General features: G+C 41.3%; 1 protein-coding gene and 1 long non-coding RNA gene across 5 annotated transcripts in view; one reads left to right on the top strand and one right to left on the bottom strand.

Annotated features, from left to right (window-relative positions):
* RIC3 (RIC3 acetylcholine receptor chaperone) overlaps window positions 1-12156 on the bottom strand; it is a 19389-nt gene extending 7233 nt beyond the window's left edge. For 2 of the 4 annotated variants that reach the window (XR_002440887.1, XM_021403771.1), the window contains exons 1-5: window positions 11008-11247; window positions 7422-7645; window positions 5581-5659; window positions 4591-4684; window positions 461-606 (exon numbers count right to left, since the gene is read on the bottom strand). Coding sequence is in view for 3 of the 4 variants with exons in the window: in XM_021403771.1 (XP_021259446.1) it covers window positions 461-606; window positions 4591-4684; window positions 5581-5659; window positions 7422-7645; window positions 11008-11158 (694 nt within the window). In the remaining variant the exon portion in view is untranslated. Of the gene's footprint in view, window positions 1-460; window positions 607-4590; window positions 4685-5580; window positions 5660-7421; window positions 7646-10884; window positions 10901-11007; window positions 11248-12050 lie in introns of those variants that run through there. The other 2 variants (XM_021403773.1, XM_021403774.1) reach the window with 2 other exon arrangements.
* On the top strand, window positions 11912-20858 carry LOC110402089. The gene is made up of 4 exons (XR_002440890.1): window positions 11912-11984; window positions 12091-12270; window positions 18153-18203; window positions 19614-20858. It is a non-coding gene; the product is annotated as an uncharacterized LOC110402089 (long non-coding RNA).

The following is a 20858-nucleotide window of genomic DNA, read 5'->3' as shown; positions in this document are numbered from 1 at the left end:
AGAAAGGACATTAAAATTAAGAATCTTTAACAGACAGGCTTCTTGGAGTTGTCTTTTACAATACTGGAGCAAACAAAAGTAAAAATGGTAAGTTTTCCAAAGCACTGATTCTGATTTCTAAGGGCTCTACAATTTTTTATGAAATCTAGCCCAGCAAAGAGAGGCAAAGATAAACATACAGCAGCCAAGACCTAGCAGTCGATGAAGTGTATGTGAATATTCATATGCCACTTCTGGCAGCAGATAGCGCAGACTTTACACTGAAGGAAACGCTGGCTGCCTTGTAAGAATTTTTTTTTTTTTGCTGTTATGGTTGGGAAAACATACCACCTCTTGTGAAGTTTTAAACATCGCTTTTTAAAAAGAAAGAGGAAGTTAGATTTTGAAAGGAACTCAGACTACAAGAAATCCTTGCTCAGCCTTCCTCATCAGGGTAATGGTAAGAAAGGTTCTTGCTTACCTTCCCAGTCCTCCATGTAAGGAGCTTCTTCAGCTTCTTTCTCAGGAGAGATGCCATCTATGAATTTGCCTTCTTTCATAACCCTAGTAATTTCTCGGAGTTGCTGAAGTAACCTTTTTTCCTGGTCTGTTGTAACATTTTGAGTCCTGGTACAAAACATCAGACAACAGAATTCAGGCCACAATTATTGCAAACTGCTTACAGAGTTTGGGCACAACTGTCTCTCCGAGTAGGATGGAGAGAGGAAATCCAGACGTAGTGTGATCACCATTCACGTAGTCTGCACTTCAACTCAGTATGAAGGTTTATCCATTTATCTAGAAAGCCTGCAAACTTCAACAGGTCAAGGCAGGCAGATTTAGACACCATGCCATGGTATGGAAGACACTACAGAAAGCCTTTGTTTTTTAGAAGAGTGTTAAGGGAGAATTAGAGAACCGTGCCCTGTTTGAAGCACTGTAAGAAAACGTAATTCAGAATCTTGCTATATTTTAAATAAAATGTGGACCTTATCAAAATATCTCACATAGGCACTAGTCTCAAGAGTCTAAGGGTCATAGGACAGCATTAAAGATGCTAAATTTGCAAGGCCGCATTAAGAAGTAAGCCAGTTGGACAGATGTTGAACAAACTTAACAACAATGCTGGTTGAGCAGAAGTGGAGGAGCAGGCAGGTTTAAATCTGCTAAGAAGGCGTCACATTTAGCTTTAACTTGCCTTAGAATCAGAGAGGGAGAAGATGGAGATTTTTATCAGATTAAAACCAACCAATTCTGACTGGTTCTACACTGCTGATTCTTGTGATTACTACCAGTGATAACAGAATTATTCCAAAATGATTACTACTCCTCAGGTGATGCAATTACTGTTACAACAAAGTGATTCCAACAGATAAGATTATGTAGCTGTTACGTGCTGTTTTCTCTTAAAAAAAAAAAAGAAAGAGACTCTCATGAAAATCTTACTGCTAAAAAGAAGCATCTGGAGAGTGGTGACCTGAGCCCTGGTAAGTCACTCAGTGGGTTACAGTAAGGAAGATCACTGGCTGTACTTTGGGTGAAAATGGTTCCAACTGGTTTTGTTTCATCTTGTGTTTCATGTTGTTCTTGAGAGGATGTTTGATCTCTCTGTGAGTACCCGTCCAGGCCTCTCAGGGGATAGAGGCATTACTCTGGCTCACTGCTGAATCCTGCTGTGTTTTAAACAGGATCTACAACCTCTGTTTGCTCAGAGATAGTGGCTCTCATCACGCACAGAACACTGAACTGCAGGTGGTACCTGAGGTCAGACAGTTGATCTCTGATGATCCTCAGACCATCGGACAGATCATCTCCAACATTACACAGCTGCTTAGTGACTCAGGGGTGAGATGGAGAGGGCAAGGTGGAAACTGATTAATGATTTTGGATTTAGATCCTAAATATCTACATAAACCTTGTAACAAGTGCCAACATTCTCAAAAGCTTGCAGCGGCCACCCTCAGTTTTTCCTCTGATTAACCTTTGCAAATAGAGCAGCACCTTAACGGATGCCTCGTGCTACACACAGAGGAATGATGATGACATGATAGCCACTCCACTAAGGCAGCAGTGCCAGACTGGTGTAAAGACAAAGATCAGCCTCACGTTGCTGGTTTGTTTTGTGCAGTTACACACACTGCTGTACGCTAACAGAAAGGAGCTCAGGAGACACTGGTATCGCTAGCAGCTATCCAGATAGAAACCATCTGGCTGAGATAAAGATTAAAATGTCAGAAATCTTGTCCCTGCCACTTCTCTGTGCTTCCCTTAAGAAGCACTTTGCCCTCAATTTGTAGAGCTGATACAGTCCCAACCCTACACAGAGGTTGCACTGAGTCCCATCAGGTTGTGTGGCAGTTTGTTGCACAGAACAAGCGAAGGAGCGAGACAGCATCTCCTCAAAAGCCTGGGATATGCAGATGTAGAATTTGAAATGAGAATTAACAGGCACATGAAAGGAAATGGTTTCATCAGCTAGCTGCCTTTGACAGAAGCTGTAATAGAACTGCCAAACTAATCCTCCTTTTCTAGACAGAAGTGTAATTTGAATATATATCACCTGGATAAAGACAAACACATCTGTCTACTTAGCACAGTGCAGAGATATGCTAGCACAAATAATAGGATCGATCAATGCAGCTGCATAACTGTGGCATTTCATATCAGAATTCTTAATATGCCGGATATTCCATTAGAAAGCAGTACTTCCCCACTCTAGATATCTTATTTAAAACACAGATTTCCCTTAAATAGGGAGAAATCAAAGCCCACGCATTATTTCTACTTCATTCAAGGCCTCCAGGAAGATTTAACTGTAGTATGCTTGCAGCATATGAGACATCTGGGTGCCTGCATACAGGAGATTTACCAGGGTACAATGCACTTCTGAACGCTGACAGGACAGATGCTACAAGTTTACAGTTTAAGAAGCAGTCACTGTTTTTGCTCTGCATGTAGCTTCAACAGAGCTACAGTGTCGATGCTGACACGGAATCCCAGAGTACTCACCAACAGGTATAGCAAAGGTTTCTTGTTCTTAAACTGAAACAGAACCATCTCCTGTTGAGCTATTCTGACTGTAGTGAGTATCTGCCATCTACTATGACATCTCAGACATGTCAACTGTTTTATTTTCTTGCTTCATGATCTTAAAATAATCACTACCAAAATGCACTTTAGCCCCCAAATCGTAGCCCAGAGTACAATCTCTCTCCCTCAAAAGCTTCAAAGCTTGGGTGTATTTGAAAAACAGCTATTTGCTCCATCTAGAGGTGCTTTCCTCTCTCTTTTAAAGAGAGGCTACATTCAAAATACACTGTGAGATTTGGTTTCTGATTTCCCCTGAGGTCTTTAGATCTAGGTATATAAACAGATTGGGTGAACAGAGAATGGAAGTACTACTAAACAAAGGCTCTCAGCTGACGGCATTAAGTGGAACAAATATTGCACTGGACCCTAAACTCATTTTATCAGTAAAAAATATCCCATCCTGGTAGTCTGAGAGGCATATAAACCTAGTTCTGGCAGTCTAAAGGTAAGTATAAAGCACTGCATTAGTTCTCCAAACAAAGGTGAGTCAAACAGTCCAAACAGTATCCTGTTTCATGAACAAAAACAAGGTAGCTTAGGGGTTCTCCGACTGAAACTCAGCCTAACTCAGGTATGTTTAGCACCTTGCCTTGCTGAGACAGAGCAACAGAGGCCCTAGTGCAAAGCAGACAAAGTGACTCAGAGAAGACACGATCTGAAGCGAAATGAACGTAACAGGCAAGTTCTGCACAGAATTGTTTCTACAGAACGGTTTAAAACAGAAGCAGGAGAAGTTAACATGTTACAGGATGAAGAGCTACCTTTTTTGCTCGCAGACTTTGCCTCCATATTCGTTGTATTTCATTTTTCAGACACTGCAGTTATGCACTGTCAAGTTGATGTGTTGTTCCACTTCTTACAAAGATATGAACTTGTTATCAAGGATTCCTTATAATGTAGGCTAGTCCTCTCACATTTATAGCAAACATTAATGTACATAATACACGTTTGAACCCTGATTTTACCACTCTTTTCTCTTATATTTCTAAGCAAATGCACGTATTTACTGGTTATGGAGTGGCACCACATTATTATACACGTTATTATCAATTCTGCCTTTAAACATGTAATTCATGGAAATTCTAACAGACATTTCCACAGATTATCACGGCATTTCTATTTAAAAAAATCCACAGCACTAGAAAATACTGTAGAACAAATGTTTCTCTTGGGAATCATTTTTGGCAACATAACACAGGTTGTTTTATACATTTTTAATACAGAGCTTTTATTTTCAGTTTAGACATAGCTGCCACTATCCTCCAAATGAAGTACTATTCAAAATGGGGAGGATAAGGATGGTTGTTTTTTTGTTTAAGGAATGTGAAGTTGGAAAGATTTATTATATAAATATAGGCCTCGAGAAGAAAAGACTGCAGAACAAAAAGCACCATGCTTAAAATTAAATTACTACACTTTCAAGTAGAATTAATCATGCTATTTTAACATAGCCAATATAAGAAAATTGCATTTCTAATCAGAAAATAATCGCTCCTTAAAATGCTGTAGTTTGAAACATACCTGTCACAGTTAGGGCCTACTCTGTTGATTAATTTTTCCATAGCTTCTTCAGTCTCTCTCAGCTTCTCCTGGAGCTGGGTGAGCTCATAGTCAGCTGTAGAAGAAACAAAATCCCAAGGTCTTTCAGTGGGAGCTTTTAAAACATACTCTTGTCTCTTTATCACAGGTAGCAAACTGAGTGTAAGGAAACCAAAACACACAGCTTAAAGAGTTCAACACACTTTTCCTGGTGTAACAGTGAAGAGCATTGCCAATGGTAATGGGATGTACAGAAAGCACCTTCTTTCAACAGCTCCTCCCAATAAGCAGAATGAACGAGCCACCGTCACTATAGCATATTATAGCATTTTCTATAAAATCTCAAGTACTTTCCTTTCCTATTACAATTTAGCCAGCTAAACACAAACACACTTGAATACTGATATGGTAACTAATAGCTAATAAATGCCCAAAAACAGTTGAATCTGTTAACTCGCTGATGTTTAGCTAGAATTATAGAACTATTTCAGAACACTGTCTGCCTTCTTTATACTGAAGTCACTGGTAATTTAAGCAGAGCAAATAGGGAATGAAAAAAAAAAAACAGGGAAGAGGCTGCTAATGGCTAAGAATTAATAAATTCAAAGAAATGAAGATAGCTTTTAAGAATATCTAAAATATTATTCCTGGAATATTACAGACGAGCATCCTATTATCCATTTGCTAATTACTGGTTACATTAGCTTTTCAGCAAATAGGTAAGGTAAACCTCACGGAAACCCACCACTTTCAAGGGGGCTTCCAAGGCCACTATTACATACTCTCATCAGCCAGATGAGATTAGAAAGCGATGGTGCAGTAATTCACTTTAACGCAGACTCTTTAGGCTTGTTCCTCAAGCAGTGGAACAACAGTTTTAGAGCATGCCCAGAACCTGAAAAACCCAGGAAGACTGTGACTCTACAGAGTCCATGGCTACTCAGACACAACTTAGAAATAAACAGCACTTACTGATTTTCCTCTTCATGTTTCCAGGTGCAGCAGGAGGGCATTTCCGTTCTCCAGGGGTAGTTTTTCCCTTGGAAGCCAGCTGATAAGTGAAAAAAGCCAACCCCACAATGAGTTACAGCAATAGCAATATATAAGGCCCAAAGGCAACAAAGTAAAGATAGAAAGCTAAAATTATGCTAGGAACTAATCACAGAAAAACATCCCCGGCAGCAAAAACAGACAACCATGAAAGATGCCTAGGAGATCTTCTCAGCTGAAAATTCCTAAAAGACGCTTGGAACAAATTTTATTTTGAAGCATAATGAAAGCATAACTTAATTTTAGAATATTTATCTGTTACAGGAAAGGGTCTGATCCTATAGTTATTCTGCATATATGAGGGAAGAAATTATTATTTTGAAATGTGAAAAGTGAAAGGTTCCGAAGGAATTATAAGTGACCCTTGACTCTTTCACGTTTTCTACCATTTATTCCTTACCAACTTTGTACCTGCAGGAACAATACCACCTGGCTCTGTACAGAAGCTGCAGGCTCCCTATTTCTTTCCTCTTCTCCCTGTTTGATCAGCTCACCCAATTCACCTTGCTCTTGCCCTGGGAATCTCCTCTCTGGAGTGGGCTCAACTGTATGGACATCTGTCTGTCTGCCTTAAATCCCTGATCAAAGGAAAGAAAATATAACCTTGTCCCCCTCTCCTTCCTTCCACAGCTGACTGTAATCACCTACATGCATGTGTCACTGTCATGGTTTTGTGATTTTCGGTTATTGGTATTCCACATCATAACATCATGTAGTGGACATACCTAGTTCTCAGAAGAGAAGGACTACTACAGTCCCCACGGTACTTTGCTCCTTTGTTACCATTTTCCAGCCGGAGGGAAAAGATAGAAGCTCGCAGTATAAAAACTTGCAGATCACGAGACCTCGCCCCTTTTTTCCGCCGTCTCTCGTCTTGGCAGCACCTCGCTCTCCAGCCGTCTTATCGTCGGTAGTAGAGTAAGGCCTACCTTGATTTTGGGACATTCTCTCTCTCTGTATTGAATTTATCAGCTTAAATTGTAATTATATTGTATTATAGTGTGTTGTTTTGCATTCCGATATTTTATTTAGTAAATTAGTTTGTTTCTCCTCAGATTGTTGCCGCTGTTCTTTGCTCTCAGGGCCATCTCCCTACCCTTTTCCCCTTTCCCCTTTTCCCGGGACGTGGGCCCTTGGGTCCCCCGTCCCCTTTGTCACGGAATCAGGCCTAACGCCCGTAAACCGTCGACAGTCACAAAAAGCTGTAAGTTCAAATCACGTGCAAAACATTTGGTTGGAATTAGGACTGTACTTTCAGCCAACACCTCAGCTGGGGTAGTTCTGGTGTGGTCACTGCAATCTTACAACTCTCACTCTCCACCAACAGGGTGCTTTTGTTCCAGAAGGAATTCAGTAATGGTAGCCCATCTCTTTCACTTTAAACGCATAGTAAGATCCGTGATATATACCGTATGTATAATACGCAGTAATGTATAAAAGAATATTATGCATATATTCAAAATTAATCTAACATATGACCAGACATACATATTTTGCAGCAGGAAAAAAAAATCCTTTAAAATTTTTTCAGATCAGAGGCCAATGCAGGATCATACACCTTGCTGCACTCAGTTACAGTCCTTGCAATGGCAAGAAAATATATAGTATACGCCTATCTTCCAAGTCCCAGTCAAAGGTCCATCTTAAGGATATTTCTGAGCAAGGCTAAGATGAGACCTGGTATGGAAATGGGACTAACACTTCAGTTTTGAATGTTTTTAGTTGTATTTTCTTGACTTTTCAATTATTTTCAATCTTCTTACCTTAAATAAGATATACAAGATATACAAGAAGATGCCAAATCCATATATAGGGATGATTTGCCCCACAAGACCTCTCCCAGCTCCACCAGCGCTTCCACCACCACCTCCACCGGCCTTGGCCTTGGCGACTGCTTCAGAGAGGTGAGACCTTGGGAAAGGAGGGGCAGCTCGGCTGTCGGGAGTCGCCTGGTAATGCATCCTGGGTGGAAAGCGACCAAGCTTCCCTGCAAAAAAAAAAAAAGAAAAACCACAGCAGTCATTCTTCTTCTGTTACTTTTCACCTTTTTACATGCAGCCTAAAACTCAAACAGGTGCAGCTGGTCTCTTTGTTTTCTCTACTTTTATTATAAATGCACCACCAATTACGAAAATGTAACCCACAAGACCGTAATATCTGTAGACTCGATCCTCAGTCTAACTAGCTTAACTCTGCAAGAATCCAGCTGCAGTTATTTTTGTTGGAAGGGAGACAACAGAAAATTATATTAGATTAACATTTGTTCTTGCTAGAAAACACTGTCATAGCTAAATTCCCAAGCACAGAAATTGCAATAAACATACTAGGAAGTGGTATCAATAATTTGTGCAGTTCCACTATTAAAACATTTTTCTTCTAGGTGGTGACATGGATTTTTTTGACTGCTTAGGCTTTAATGAAACCGCACAAGCATGCCCCGCTGACCAGAATGCTCTCAGACTAATTCAGCCTCCACTTTGAGGAAGCTGTTACAGTGCATTTGAATTGTAGTGAATTATTCAAAGTGCATCACGGAAATCAAAGCATCTTATTTACAAGAAATTCGCATTGCTACAGCAGAAATGTAACCTTTGTAAAACATCTTACATTCATGTAAATATTCTTTATTCATTAAAAAAAGAGCAGAACAGAGAAAATAATTGACAAAGGTGAAATTGTACTTAAATGGATTAATTTTCTTTAGAAGGCCTTATTTCTACTTAAATAAAAAATCCAATTCAGTTAAAGATATTGAGGCCAAAAAGACACACACTAGTCATCTGATTACCAAAATAATTCTAAAGGAAGTTTAATGGCTCCTAGCATCACGTGCATCCTGTTGATTTTGAACTTTTATAATGATCGCCTTTTTAAAGTGTCCTCTATTGAGAAGAACCCATGCCAACTGCACAGAAAATCAACAGCACACGCAAGTCACCATGTGAGAAAAGAGCTGCCCAAAACATGGTGTATAACTGGAAACATGCAGAGATTTGGATGCCACTGTCAATTACACAGCCTATCTCATGCTATTACAAGATCCTAATGCCCTAACACAGTGGCAGGTGACTGCTTCATAGCAGTATAATGTCAGAACTTCTTAGCTCTCCATCTTTTAGCCATATTAAGACTCAGCTGAACGCAGAAAACGAAAACTAAAAGTACACCTACCACAACAACCAAATAGCTGATAATATTCAGGCCATCCAAAAGAAATCTGGCGTGTACTACACAAAATTCCACCTGGGCGAATAAGTTCTCTGACCAAGCTTGTGTTCTCCCTGGTACTCTAACACAATATAGCACATTCACAGTAAATTATTGCAATATATGTTAAACTACTATAGGGAGAAAAGAACAGCTTTCTTCTCAGAATATTAATTCCTAGAGTACCGTGCTTACCATTCTCCTTGAAGAGACTACATCCAAGCTTAAAGCCTGTTTTAATAAAAAGCTTTCTGATAACATGCATTTCCATTTCAGTAACTTTAAGAAAGTCTTGTTCAAAAGCATTTTTCCCCCAAGACTGCAGTAAGTATTTTATTAACTTCAAGAGTGACACTATTACTTCAAGCCCCTGAAACTTTAGGCAGGTAGCTGCAGTTAGCAGGTCACTCAAGGGAACAGCTGATGACAAGAGATATGAACTACTCAATCAAGATTTATTCTTCCACTCAAAAACAACTTCAGGTGAAATGAAGTTTGGTCTGCAGAGAAGGTGTAATGACATTCTTGCTACCAAATTGAAAATACAATAAATTCTAGTCTGAAGCTGATCAAATGAGATGAGGTATCACATCCTCAGCCAAAGTCAGGGGCTGGAGCCAACAAAGGGATGAGCTGAGTGCTCTTCTGATCCAGGGACACAGTAATCTCAGAGGTATGGAGATCTCCAACACCATGCAGGAAACTATCTGCGCTCTCTTCAGATGACGGAGAGAGCATTTATGCTATCTACTTCAAGCATTTAACTATGGCTGAACAGTCACTATACAACACCAATGATTGAAGCAGGCCATGCCAGAACAGGTGCCAACATCATTCATCAGGCAAACACCACTGAAAAATAACTTGGGGCATCTGTTTCTCAGTTGGTTGTTGTTTTTTTTTCAGTTGGGAGAGGTTTGTTTTGTTTTGACTCAACACTCCTCACTAAGCCTCCATGCCATATCATGGGCACTTGCAAGTGCCAGCACTCATGCCCCACCTGTGAATGCTCTATTTGATGTGCTACCGAAAAAAGTTAGCTATGATTTAAGTTTCTCATGTTTGAGATTATGCAATGAAACTACAGACCCGTAGATCTGCAGCATGCCTGAGCCTATGTGCAATTCCTCAAGTGCAAGAATACACTGCAACCATGGAAGGGTATCTGTAGCACAGCACTCACACGTGGGCTTAACAGAGAGACCTATTCAGCAGTAAAGTCACCCCAGCCAAAGGAAACCAATGATGTCCCCAAGTACAGAGCTAGCTGAGATTCACTACTGGAGGATGCAGAAGATGGAGTCACCAAACATGAGACCCTGCAGGTCAGAATCCAGCATGCAAGTGGGATGTTTTGCATACTTCCATCAGCCCTTAAGCTGGCTTGCAGGCAGCTCTTTCCCCACCAAGGACTGGGGTTGTGATTGCAGGCTACCTTTGTAAAGTACCTTGGTAAGCAAAACCCAAAGAGAAAGGCAATAGGCATAAAACAAATAAGATGCACTTGTATAAACTCACACCTCCAGTACAGGATGCAAGGAGAGGGAGGGCAGGGAAAAAGATATCACCTCAAAGGACAGCATATCTGGAGCATGAAGGAGTCATGATGGCGAACGTTGACTGAAAGGGCTTGGCACCACGTTTAAAACCATGCTTAAAACACTAGAGGAGGAAACTAAACAATGAAGATGATTTAAATGAACTGCTGTTTCTCACGAAACACTACAAGCCATACAGAAAACAACAAAATAATGAGCCACTCAAATAAAAGGTGACGCATCCCCACGAAGAAAACGCGCTACGAGTATGCATCTTCTCAGCAACTTCGACAAGGCGCCCAAATAAAAGCAACCAAACGAGATCTGGAACGCTTGAAATACCCCTTCTGCAAGGAATGAGGAAAACAAATCGAAGACGGGAACGAACTCAACCCCCCGGCACCGCACGTGTCCTTCAGGTGCGCGCAGCGCGGCGGACGCGGAGGGCGAGGGGAAGGACCGCGGCACCACGTTTCCCTACCGGGCGGCCGAGCACCTCCCGACGCTCAGCGCAGCGCCGCGAGGAGCGCACAGAGCCCGCGTGCCTGGCGGCGGTAGGACCCGGAGCCCGGCGCAGCGGGGAGGGCCGGCGGCGGCCTCTTACCCTCGGGCGGCCCGGGGGCTGCGAGCGGCGCGGCCCCGGGCTCCTGCCTGCCGCCCCCTCCCCGAGACAAGAAGGTCCGCGGCAGGAGGAGTGAGACGCAGAGCACCAGGCAGGAGACCACGGCCACCCTGCGGCACGTCGAGGACGCCATGGCGGCCCGCCAGCCGCGGGGCAGCCCTTAAAGGACCGTTAGGCGGCCGCTGGGCTCTGCGCAAGCGCGAGCGGCGCGCGCGTGCGTCGGGCGGGAAGCTGAGGGGGGCGAGGCCGCGGGGTGGGCTGCCTGCTCGCGGGCGTGCTGTGGTCGTCCTGCCGCCCTCGTTAGATCTTCCATGCTTCCAACTAGAAAAAAAAGCTGTCAGAAAAGGCTTCTTTTAGGCTCTGACCCACCGGCTGTGTCCTCGTGTGGAATCATCCCCTGCCTTGCAGCACACGGGGCAGATAGCGGAGAGTCCAGAGCCTGTTTAAAATCAATTCGGTGCGCTACGACGGTCCTGCGAAATGTAGTCATTATAAACGTGCGTACGTTTTCAAGAGACAGCTTGGGATTTGCATAGTGTCAGTGCGTTTGTTTGGGTGGCTTCCGCGCACAGACATCCTAAGCCACCTTCCCACTGCACTAGGAATGAAACATCAAAGCAGAGAGGGAAGTTCATTGTTTGCACTCGTTCATTTTCACCGACTTAAGCGAAAAACTGCCAGTCACGTCAAATTAAATTATATGGTTTTGTATTTCCATTATATTTATATTACACTATATTACTGTAGCTGAATTAGACTATTTTCCATGGGGTCTGGGCTGTGACTACTGAATTTAGCTCACTTTACGCAAGAGTTCCCTTTAATTAGGCTTGAGCTGAGAGAAGAATTGCTCTGACTGGCGCTGCAGATCACTACAGCAGCAGAATACCACAGACTCTTAAATTACTACAGAAGAGATACCCATTGTCTGGACAGCTGGGACTGGACTGATGATTCCGGTAATTGTTCTTATTGAACACCTCGGCCCTGAGGACGTAGCAGCCCCTGGACAGGTTCCCACTCACCATTATTGGATTAACCCGGCTGGACTGTCTCCTTCCACAGCTCCACAGCCAGTCAGTCAGTCGCTCACCAGCTCTCAGATTCCTCGCAGGAGAACTTCTGGCACTCTCCACTGCTGCTTCTGGAAATAAGAATTGTTGGTGCTGTCAGTTCAGTGCCTCACTCTGCTCCTTTCCTAACCTTGCCACCAGCTGCTGGTGCCTGAAGTGGCAAAGTCAGCAGGTAAGGGCATTGAAAGAAGCCTCACCCTGATCAGAAATGTGTGATGAATCCACTAACAACAAATCATTAACTCAATCTGTGATAAAAATACAATGTTGTTCTCTCGTTATCACCACAAGCAGCAGCTTTGATCTCTTCACTGAGACAAAAGCTTTCTTGGTAATTATGTAGTCATTGGCATGATCAGACGATGAAATTACCCAAAGCATCAGTCCTTAAGCCAAGACAAAACAAACTTCCATGACCACAAAGTGAACAAATGCTGCTACAGCAATCTTGTGGGTCTCTCATGGTTCTATTTTAACTCTTGGGTTGCACAGGAATGACAATGAGCAACGAGAGAGCAGCTCCACAGCCCAGGCCTTTCAGGTGTTAGCTGCAGCTGCCAAAGAATGGTTTCACCGTTAGAAGTGTCGAATGTTGTCAGGGCAGTTGATTCAAAACAAAGATATCTGGGACTTTCCTCCTTTCAGTGATGAGGTTTGGATGAAGTAGATTGCCTTTCTGCTCTCATCTTGTTCCTAGAAAGGTCACTGGAAGAAAGAAACAAATGCTGATAACTGTTTTCCCAGTATTTTTACCTATGCTGTTCAAAGCCAAGGAGGAACAGAGAAACTGACAGTCTGAAATTTACTTTTCACATGAATTCACTGGCTTTCTAATCCCAATATGGCAGTTGATCCATGGCCCCTCAAGAAGGCAACAGCAGCTCAAAGCTAGAACAAGGAATTTAATACCAGGACTGTACATAGAGACTCCTTGTGAAGTATTCTGTCATTAAGTTATATTAAAAACAAAAAACAGAAAAGAAGACTTCATAAACCCTACTTTTTTTCCATGGCCAAGGACAGAGCTCTTGCAGTGAAAGCTTAAGGCATGGGTCTTGGACTTCCCAAAAAGCACAGGTTCAATCCTTTGTAGAATTCACAGGTAAAATTCTTCTGATTCATGTTACTGTAAAAGTCAACTGTAATCACACACACACACACACGCACACAAACAAGCTACAGAAACAGAGTCCTAACAAAGAAAATCAAGAGGATGTTTGGGATATGTTCAGATCTAAATATACTCATATGAATGCACAGTTGAGCACACAGTCCTCAAAACACTCAGCCTAAATTTTGTTTGCCGTCACATCAAAAGAGATGTCACAGAATGACAGTGCTAGTGTTCATAAATACATTGTTTGATTTGTTGTTCCAGGTAAATATATATAAGTGCAGTCTTCACAATATTCAGAAACAATGCTTTCTTAGCAAAATACTTTTCAAGTAGTATAATAGGTATTCATCAAGTATTGATAACAATCTCCACCAAGGGATTTGTTTTGAACTCCTGCAAAGGAACTTTAGAAAGGAATTTCATTTTCTTCTCACCTATTTTACCCTGATATTCTACCACTTACCTATCTCTTTGCTATCCCATTCTTACTAACTCTCCCAGTTTCTCCTTATCATGGGAAAAAATGTTGAAAAAAATAAAGACAATTCATCCAGTATGAATCAGGAATGTATTTGTTTATTGTTTTTCTGCTTTTTCTAGAAATTTTCTCATGCTACTTTATCATAGAATCATAGAATGACCTGGGTTGAAAAGGACCTTAAAGATCATCTAGTTTCAACCCGCCTGCAGTGGGCAGGGTTGCCACTCGCTAGACCAGGCAAGAAAACTCATAACCCAGGAAATGGCAGTGAGCATTGGGGAAATTGCACACATTCTTGCTAATATCCATACATGGAATATCAGCATTAGCATGACCATGCATTTGCACGAATATTAACAACTTCTGCTGTTGTTAAGGGAAGGGTCATCTTCAGAAGCTAGAGCCAGTTTAAGACGTGTAGGTTGAGGTATGCACAAAGAGACGCTACTTGGAGCCACAATCTGCAGCTTAATAAATGCATACTAAACTATGAATGATAAACAATACTAAACAATTCTGAAAAACTGGAAAGGCATGAAAGCTCAAGAACGATTGTTAATACTTTAGTGAAGAGAAAATTAATGTGAAAGAAGATGAATTAATCATTTTAAGCCTGTCTTCTTTTTGTCTGCTCATTCTTGGCTGGCCACATATAAATTACTATAAAAATGAACAACCCTTGATACTAATATAAGTTAGGAACAAGTTAATCCAGCAAGCAAGTTACTTAAGAGCCTCCTCATATGTCTAGCCCTTGCCAAAATACCTGTCATCACTGGTTCTCTCACCTGGCTTTGGAAGATGTCTATGTGCATGTTTCTCATTGCAGTTTCCTAGTAAAAAAGTCCAAATGCTGCAGTCTTAGATAAATTCAAAAACCAGCAGAAAGTCTAGAAGCTTTTTTTCTCTGAGGAACACGGTAATGCCTAGGCAATTCCCAACCATGTAGATTCACTGTATAGCAAGCAGAAATCAATGGTTACACCGTACCCACACTATTTGCTGGGAAGACTTCCATGGAATGCTGTGCTCGCTAGCCTGCAGAGGATTTTGGTGCACAGCTCAAGAGCCTAGCTGGTAGACACTTGCAGCTGCTAAGTCAGCGCTATTCCTCAGTGGTAAAAATGGGCCACATCCCGTGTGCCTTCTGTGGCAGTGTTGGGGCTTCACAAGTAGCCTGGAGCAAGGATGTGGTTTCTTGTCTCCACTGCATGAGCAAATAACATACCTCCAAGTCTTCCCCATGCTGAGAATTGCAGGGGTTGCCCTAAATGAGGAGTGCTGACTAGAGGCTGGCTGCATGTTTTCCAGCTCCATGATGCGTTTATGATCACAGAAGGCGGCAGCTGGAATGGTTCACACCTTAACTGTCAATCCTTGTGATGAGGAACACGTTAAAGGGGATGGACTTGTGGTCCAGGTGGTGCGTTGCAGAGGGAAGACCCTTTCCCTGCATCCTTCATGCTGACATTAATCAGCAGAAAGTAAGCTCAAATTTGAATTCTTTGGGCCGTCCTGTCACACACACACAAAAAAAATAAATAAGGGAGGTAGTCCTCTGCTCCAATTAATTAAACAAACTGATATAAATTCCCTTCTTAAATTGTACTTTGCATATCCATAATCTCTGCACTACATTTTATGTATACTTTACCCTTGGGTAAAAATTTGTGAGCATATAAATGCTTTCTCATATAATCTTGCTAAAGCACGCTCTTGCCTATAAATATTCATACCAATGCCAAAACATTTGCAAGCTTTCCCCAAAGGTGAAATATGTGTAATGTACTTTGCCTTCTGGGTATAAATATTATCCAATACATTTTGGTTAATATGAATACACTAATTATTCTTGTAACCCTTTTTAAAAGGGTCATCCTCATGATGTGAATTTTTTAAAAATGTAATTACAGTAATTGGATACTTAATCTAATTAAAATTGGCTTTATCTTTAATGGAAATTTTTCTAAAGAGGCAGAATGACAATTGACTTTCTGATAATCACTGTTTTCTTTCAGCTAGAGGATGCATTTAGTACAGTAGGAACCAGAGAACGTGGCCTCTTTACTACATGCTCACCACCTTAAGAGCTAGTTAAATGATAACTGTATCCATTACCAGGCAAAACTTTCACTTTCCTTGTCAATAAAAGTTCTGCATCCTGAGTACTGATTTCATTGTGGTTCAGATACAGTTAATTTAAGAAATATTTGTACTGCTGACTACTATGCAAAGCCTACCTTGGGAAAGATGCAGTATAGGTGATGGTGCATACCTTGCAAAGCGTGTCTCTCTAGGCAGCTGTAGGCTGTCACATTTGTGATGAGCTCCACTGTCTTCTGTGGGTGCATCTGCATGGACCATAGCATGCTTGTGGTGCGCGTAAATTCAAAAATACCATTTTCTGATGCTGTTGAATGGAAAATCAAGAACGAAACAATAGAAGAGCTAGGGGTTGTGTAAGGATAAGACTTGAGAAGTTGATTAATAGTGCTAGTTTCAGATATCAATGACATAAATGTTTATATCTGAGATATTTTTATTGAGTAGTGGGAAATAGGTCCTTTTAAGGTGTAACTCATCTGATCATAGGTGATCTACTTTTAGACCTGATAGATCACACCATATTTTCTCTGCTTGACGATAAAGGGTGCCTTGTTCAGAGACAGATGGGCATTCTGCAGATGTTGGTATTGAGTCATATGAATGCCACCAACTGAGAAGAAATGTAAAACCCTGTTGCTGGAGCACATCTATTCACTCAGAAAGCGGAAAAGACGGTGCCAGTATTAGAAGCCAAGGGAGATTCGAAATTTTGCTTTCTGGATCTCTGAAGATTCAGAAACCCAAGTGAAAATTGTGTTGAAAGAGCTAAAAAAGATTACCTTGAGAAAGAGTGAAAATGGAAAGTCTTTGATGAACCAGGTGGTTTTGAACTGTCCTTGTGACATAGCGCAAAACTGGGGAGTAGCTTCACTGATAAACTCAAGAAATGCAAATCTGGCAAAATAACAGAAAAAGTAATTCCTGTGAGTAAATCTGAGTTACCCATCTCTGGTGATGTTACAGAGATGGCACTAAAAGCAGAGGTACTTTGTCACCTGTCTCTTGAGCTTTTCATGTACAGTTTGATCCAGTCACCAGGCTGAGCTAACTGAGCACGGTGACTACAATTACCTGCAGAAGACAGCTTCAGATTGCAGTATCTGGAAGCAGATCCTTTATAAAGCTGCTGCACCTTTCAGGGCCTTTGCTTCCAGGAAAAGGCATTACTGGAAGCCAAGAAAGAGAGAAAGCTTCTAAGAAAATCAATCAACTATTTTGTAGGCTCAGCTTTCCAGCTGAGTGTTCCTCATAGGCTGATGTGTCTTCATGACTGAAGACAGCAAGACATATCACTGAGGAACCAATCATTGTTTACAAAGCAGGATAATCATCTACACTATGTTTCAGCACCCATCTGTGCACAAGTGAGAAAAATCATTAATTTGGAGTGAAATTAGGACTAATGAACAGAAGCATTTCACCTAAAGACAGGTATCAGGAATGCTTAGGCTCAAAACACCATCAAAAATACGAAGGAAAGCTTCTAGCTTTGTTTGAAAACTGCTGGTGCTCTAGGGCCAAAGACTTCAGCTTCTTAAAAAGTTTGCTATATCAAAAATGTTGATGTTGAGAATTTGGAAAAAACATGCAATTTCTGATCTGTTTTATCAAAAAGTGATATCTTTGGGTAAGAAACCAGTGAATCAAGAAATGATATCATCTGATAGCCTTCACTAAGTTTAAAGCTCCCAGACTGGAATTAATCGTGAAGGCAGCGATGATCCATTCAACAGGGAGTACTTGTAGTGAAAAGAAAATGAAGTAATAGGTAAGTAGGCTGTACCTGCAATGCACAGAAGTTGGAATTTGGTGAGATTCTGTTTCAGCTGCAGATACTGAACACATTTCTAGCTATGGCAGTATGTCAGAAATATTTTGGGCAGAGAAAAGGAAGCTGTTGTAATGATCAGCGGTATGAACTGTCATAGTTTCAGAGCTGAAGACCCTTGCAGTTAGTGTTTATGCCGTGGGGGCACCGGTGGCTTTGAATACAGAAGAGATGAGAGGATAATGGCTTGCTAGAAAAATGTGAGCTCCTTAGAAATGAGTTTTTGGACTGTCGTAGGAATTCCTGGCTCTACTGATGAGGTTGGTTCAAACTACTTGCAGTAGCTTGTAACTGAGGAATCTTGGCAGATGCCTGTCTGAAAGCTTAGAAAAACAGAAACAATTTGGTTTTGCAATTTGTCTTGGGTAAGAACTCTGCATTGCTGATGTGTGCTCCAGACAGACTTATTGGGAAACTGATATCAAACATTGTCCTGAGCATGAGAGAAAAGCGTTGGCTGCTAAGGGGACCAAATGTGTTCAGAAGGAAAAGACAAAAGTCTGTTGCATCTTCTCTTTGCAGACGGACAGTTCAGTGGTACAAGTTGCAGAGACTGCAAAGGAACTCACCTTGGTATGTATCACAGGAAAAGTTTTCTTGTCTAAGAGAAAGTTTGAAAATTAAAGAAGAGTTCTTGTAGATTGGGAAAAAAAACCTGTAGTACAAATGTCAACTGGTTATATACTGTGCTTTTAAAAAAGAAAACAGAATCCTGAGGCAGCTTCATGATTTCAGAAAGGAAGGATGGTCTGAAGTTATAAAAATTGTTAGTAAGTCTATGAAAAAGCTTCGGTTGGATATAATGTAAAAATTGTGCAGTAGAAATGAGGCAGGGAGAAATGTCCCCCTCTGCCGTGGACACAGCCACATCTTTGTCTCAGGTCTGGCCTCAGAAGCTGGGCCTGGGAACAGCATAAGAGGTCCTTGCTGCTGTTCCTCTTCAGGCTGAAGAGGACACAGAGCAGCCAGCGGGCCATGAGAACTGATGGAAAAGCTGTCAGTGCGTCAGGTGAGGGTGGGGGATCTGGGGAAATGTAAAAACTGAGTATGAGAACTGAAGTAAAGACAGGAGAGTTGTGCTTGGCATTGGGGAGGTCCTCCAGTAGCACTGCTTTAGTAAGCTGGTGGACAATCAATGCTAATTATCGCAGGGTTGTTCTGGAAAGTCCAAGGAAGAAGGCAAAAATACAATATGGTCTCCTTTTCAGAAGAAAAATCCACAGTGGAAACCTCTTTACTGCTAAAACCCCATAATTATAAAACAGCTCTGTCTGGGTTATGGAGTGCTAGGTGTGCAATTCATCACATGTTTAGGGAACTTAACGTTTTTTAAAGGCACTCCAGACCATGTGAGCACCTAGCTGTTCTCACCATCGCCTTTTGATGAGAATAGCACACAGCACTCTGAACATCACATCTGTTTTTGTTCCTTAGCAAAACCCTTGGAAAACAAAGAGAAATGCAGCCATTTCTAACATCAAAACCAGATATCTCAGCAGCGCTTAACCCCCTACATTTAAGGGGTTGTTGGCTTTTGTACTTAACTTCTTCCTCTTGAAAAGTTTCTTTCATCTCAAGGTGAAAAGTTTTAATGCACGACTTCTATTTTTCCAGAAGATGGCAGTGCCACTACAGAAAACAGTGGAGCAATTGTACTCCTAAGGTGACTGTTCCGTAATTTGCCAGCTCAGAACTCCCATAAAACAAGTTTTGATTTTTTAAAATAGACGATCAGATAATTATGCCTCAATGACTGTCAAAAGCAATAACAATAGCACTCATTACAACTTTAAAAGCGTTTCTTGTTTCCCAAGGGCTCACAACAAACTTTAATATATCTGAATGGAAATGGGATACATGATTAGGCAGTAGCTCATTTCTACCACATATAGTGTATGCTGTAATTAATTTTTGCTACACGTGTTCACACTGAATGTTGAACTGCCCTCCTAACATTCACCTCATATACATCTACCTTGGCAGGCGCAGGTGTTGCAAAAGTTGCAGTGGCAAGTAAGTAGGTGTTAAACGCTCCAAGGAAATGGCAGAGCACATCTGGCAGCACCCAGAAGATCAGAAGAAAAAAACAAGCAAACAGACGTATTGAAAATTAATAAAGACTCCAGCACTGCACCAGATGCAATGGTACGGTAACTACATCGCAAAATAGATTGCACTATGCTAACTAGAACACATAAAATAGATTCATGCTTTCACAAACTGTGACCTGATACCTTTAATTTTCAGGTTGGGCTTGATTTCTGATTATTTTTGTCACAACATTTTTCAAGGATTTTGTGTTATGATTGCATGTGATTTGCTAAAAATAACGGATCAGTGAAAAGATGCTGAACTTACTGTGCTTCTCTTTCCATTCATTTATTATATTTTTAAGTCTTTCATTGAGGGGAAAAAAAAAAAAAAGAAGGTCTATTCACACTAGAAAGGCTACCTACCAGTTCAGTGAGAAGAAGGCAAGCAAAGAGTTATTCTACACCCTGCTAACACATTCACAGAAAACTCATCCAATTTTGTTAAGACCTTTTGTGGAGAATCAAAAGTTAGTGAAGATTGTATTGTAATTCCTGACCTGAAAGTCACTCAGCTGGATTCAAGTAGGCCAGAAATGTGTGCTTTACAGAAACACCTTGTGGATTTTTATTTTTTTTAAGCTATGAAAGTTTTTACTGCTGACCCTGCCCTGTGTACCGACAGCTGAGTCGCTAGTAGGAACTCATGACAGAAGACAATTGATCGCAACTGTCAGATAGTCAGCAGAAGGAAAGAACCACCTTGTTTCATCAGTTTTAGCCTCCACGTTTCCCTTGTAACGGGGCAAAAGTTACATGCTGCTCATTGGATCTGAAAGATCTAGTTTTGTGAGGGGCAGTCAAGACTTAAATACACTGGAGGGAAATAATTGGCTGCTTGATCCAACAGCACCTTTTGAAGTCAATGTAAAATTGTTCATTAGCATCAATGAGATTCAGATTAGATCCTTATTTCACAGTCAGCGGTATTATGGCATAATTGGCTGGTCAGCAGAGGTTGAAACTGGAAAAAGTGCAGAGTCTGGAACAACATATCAGGCTGGAGCTGGGGAATGCACAGGGAAAGCTGTATTTCTTTCAAGTGCTTCAGCAATGGAACTGTGCTGAGAAACGGGAAAGTTGTATTTCTTTCAAGTGCTTCAGCAATGGAACTGTGCTGAGAAACCTTCATGTATTT

This window comes from Numida meleagris, chromosome 6, assembly GCF_002078875.1.
Source record: "Numida meleagris isolate 19003 breed g44 Domestic line chromosome 6, NumMel1.0, whole genome shotgun sequence".
NCBI lineage: Eukaryota > Metazoa > Chordata > Aves > Galliformes > Numididae > Numida > Numida meleagris.
Note: the sequence above shows the minus strand (reverse complement) of the source record. Positions and strands in the feature narration are given on the sequence as shown.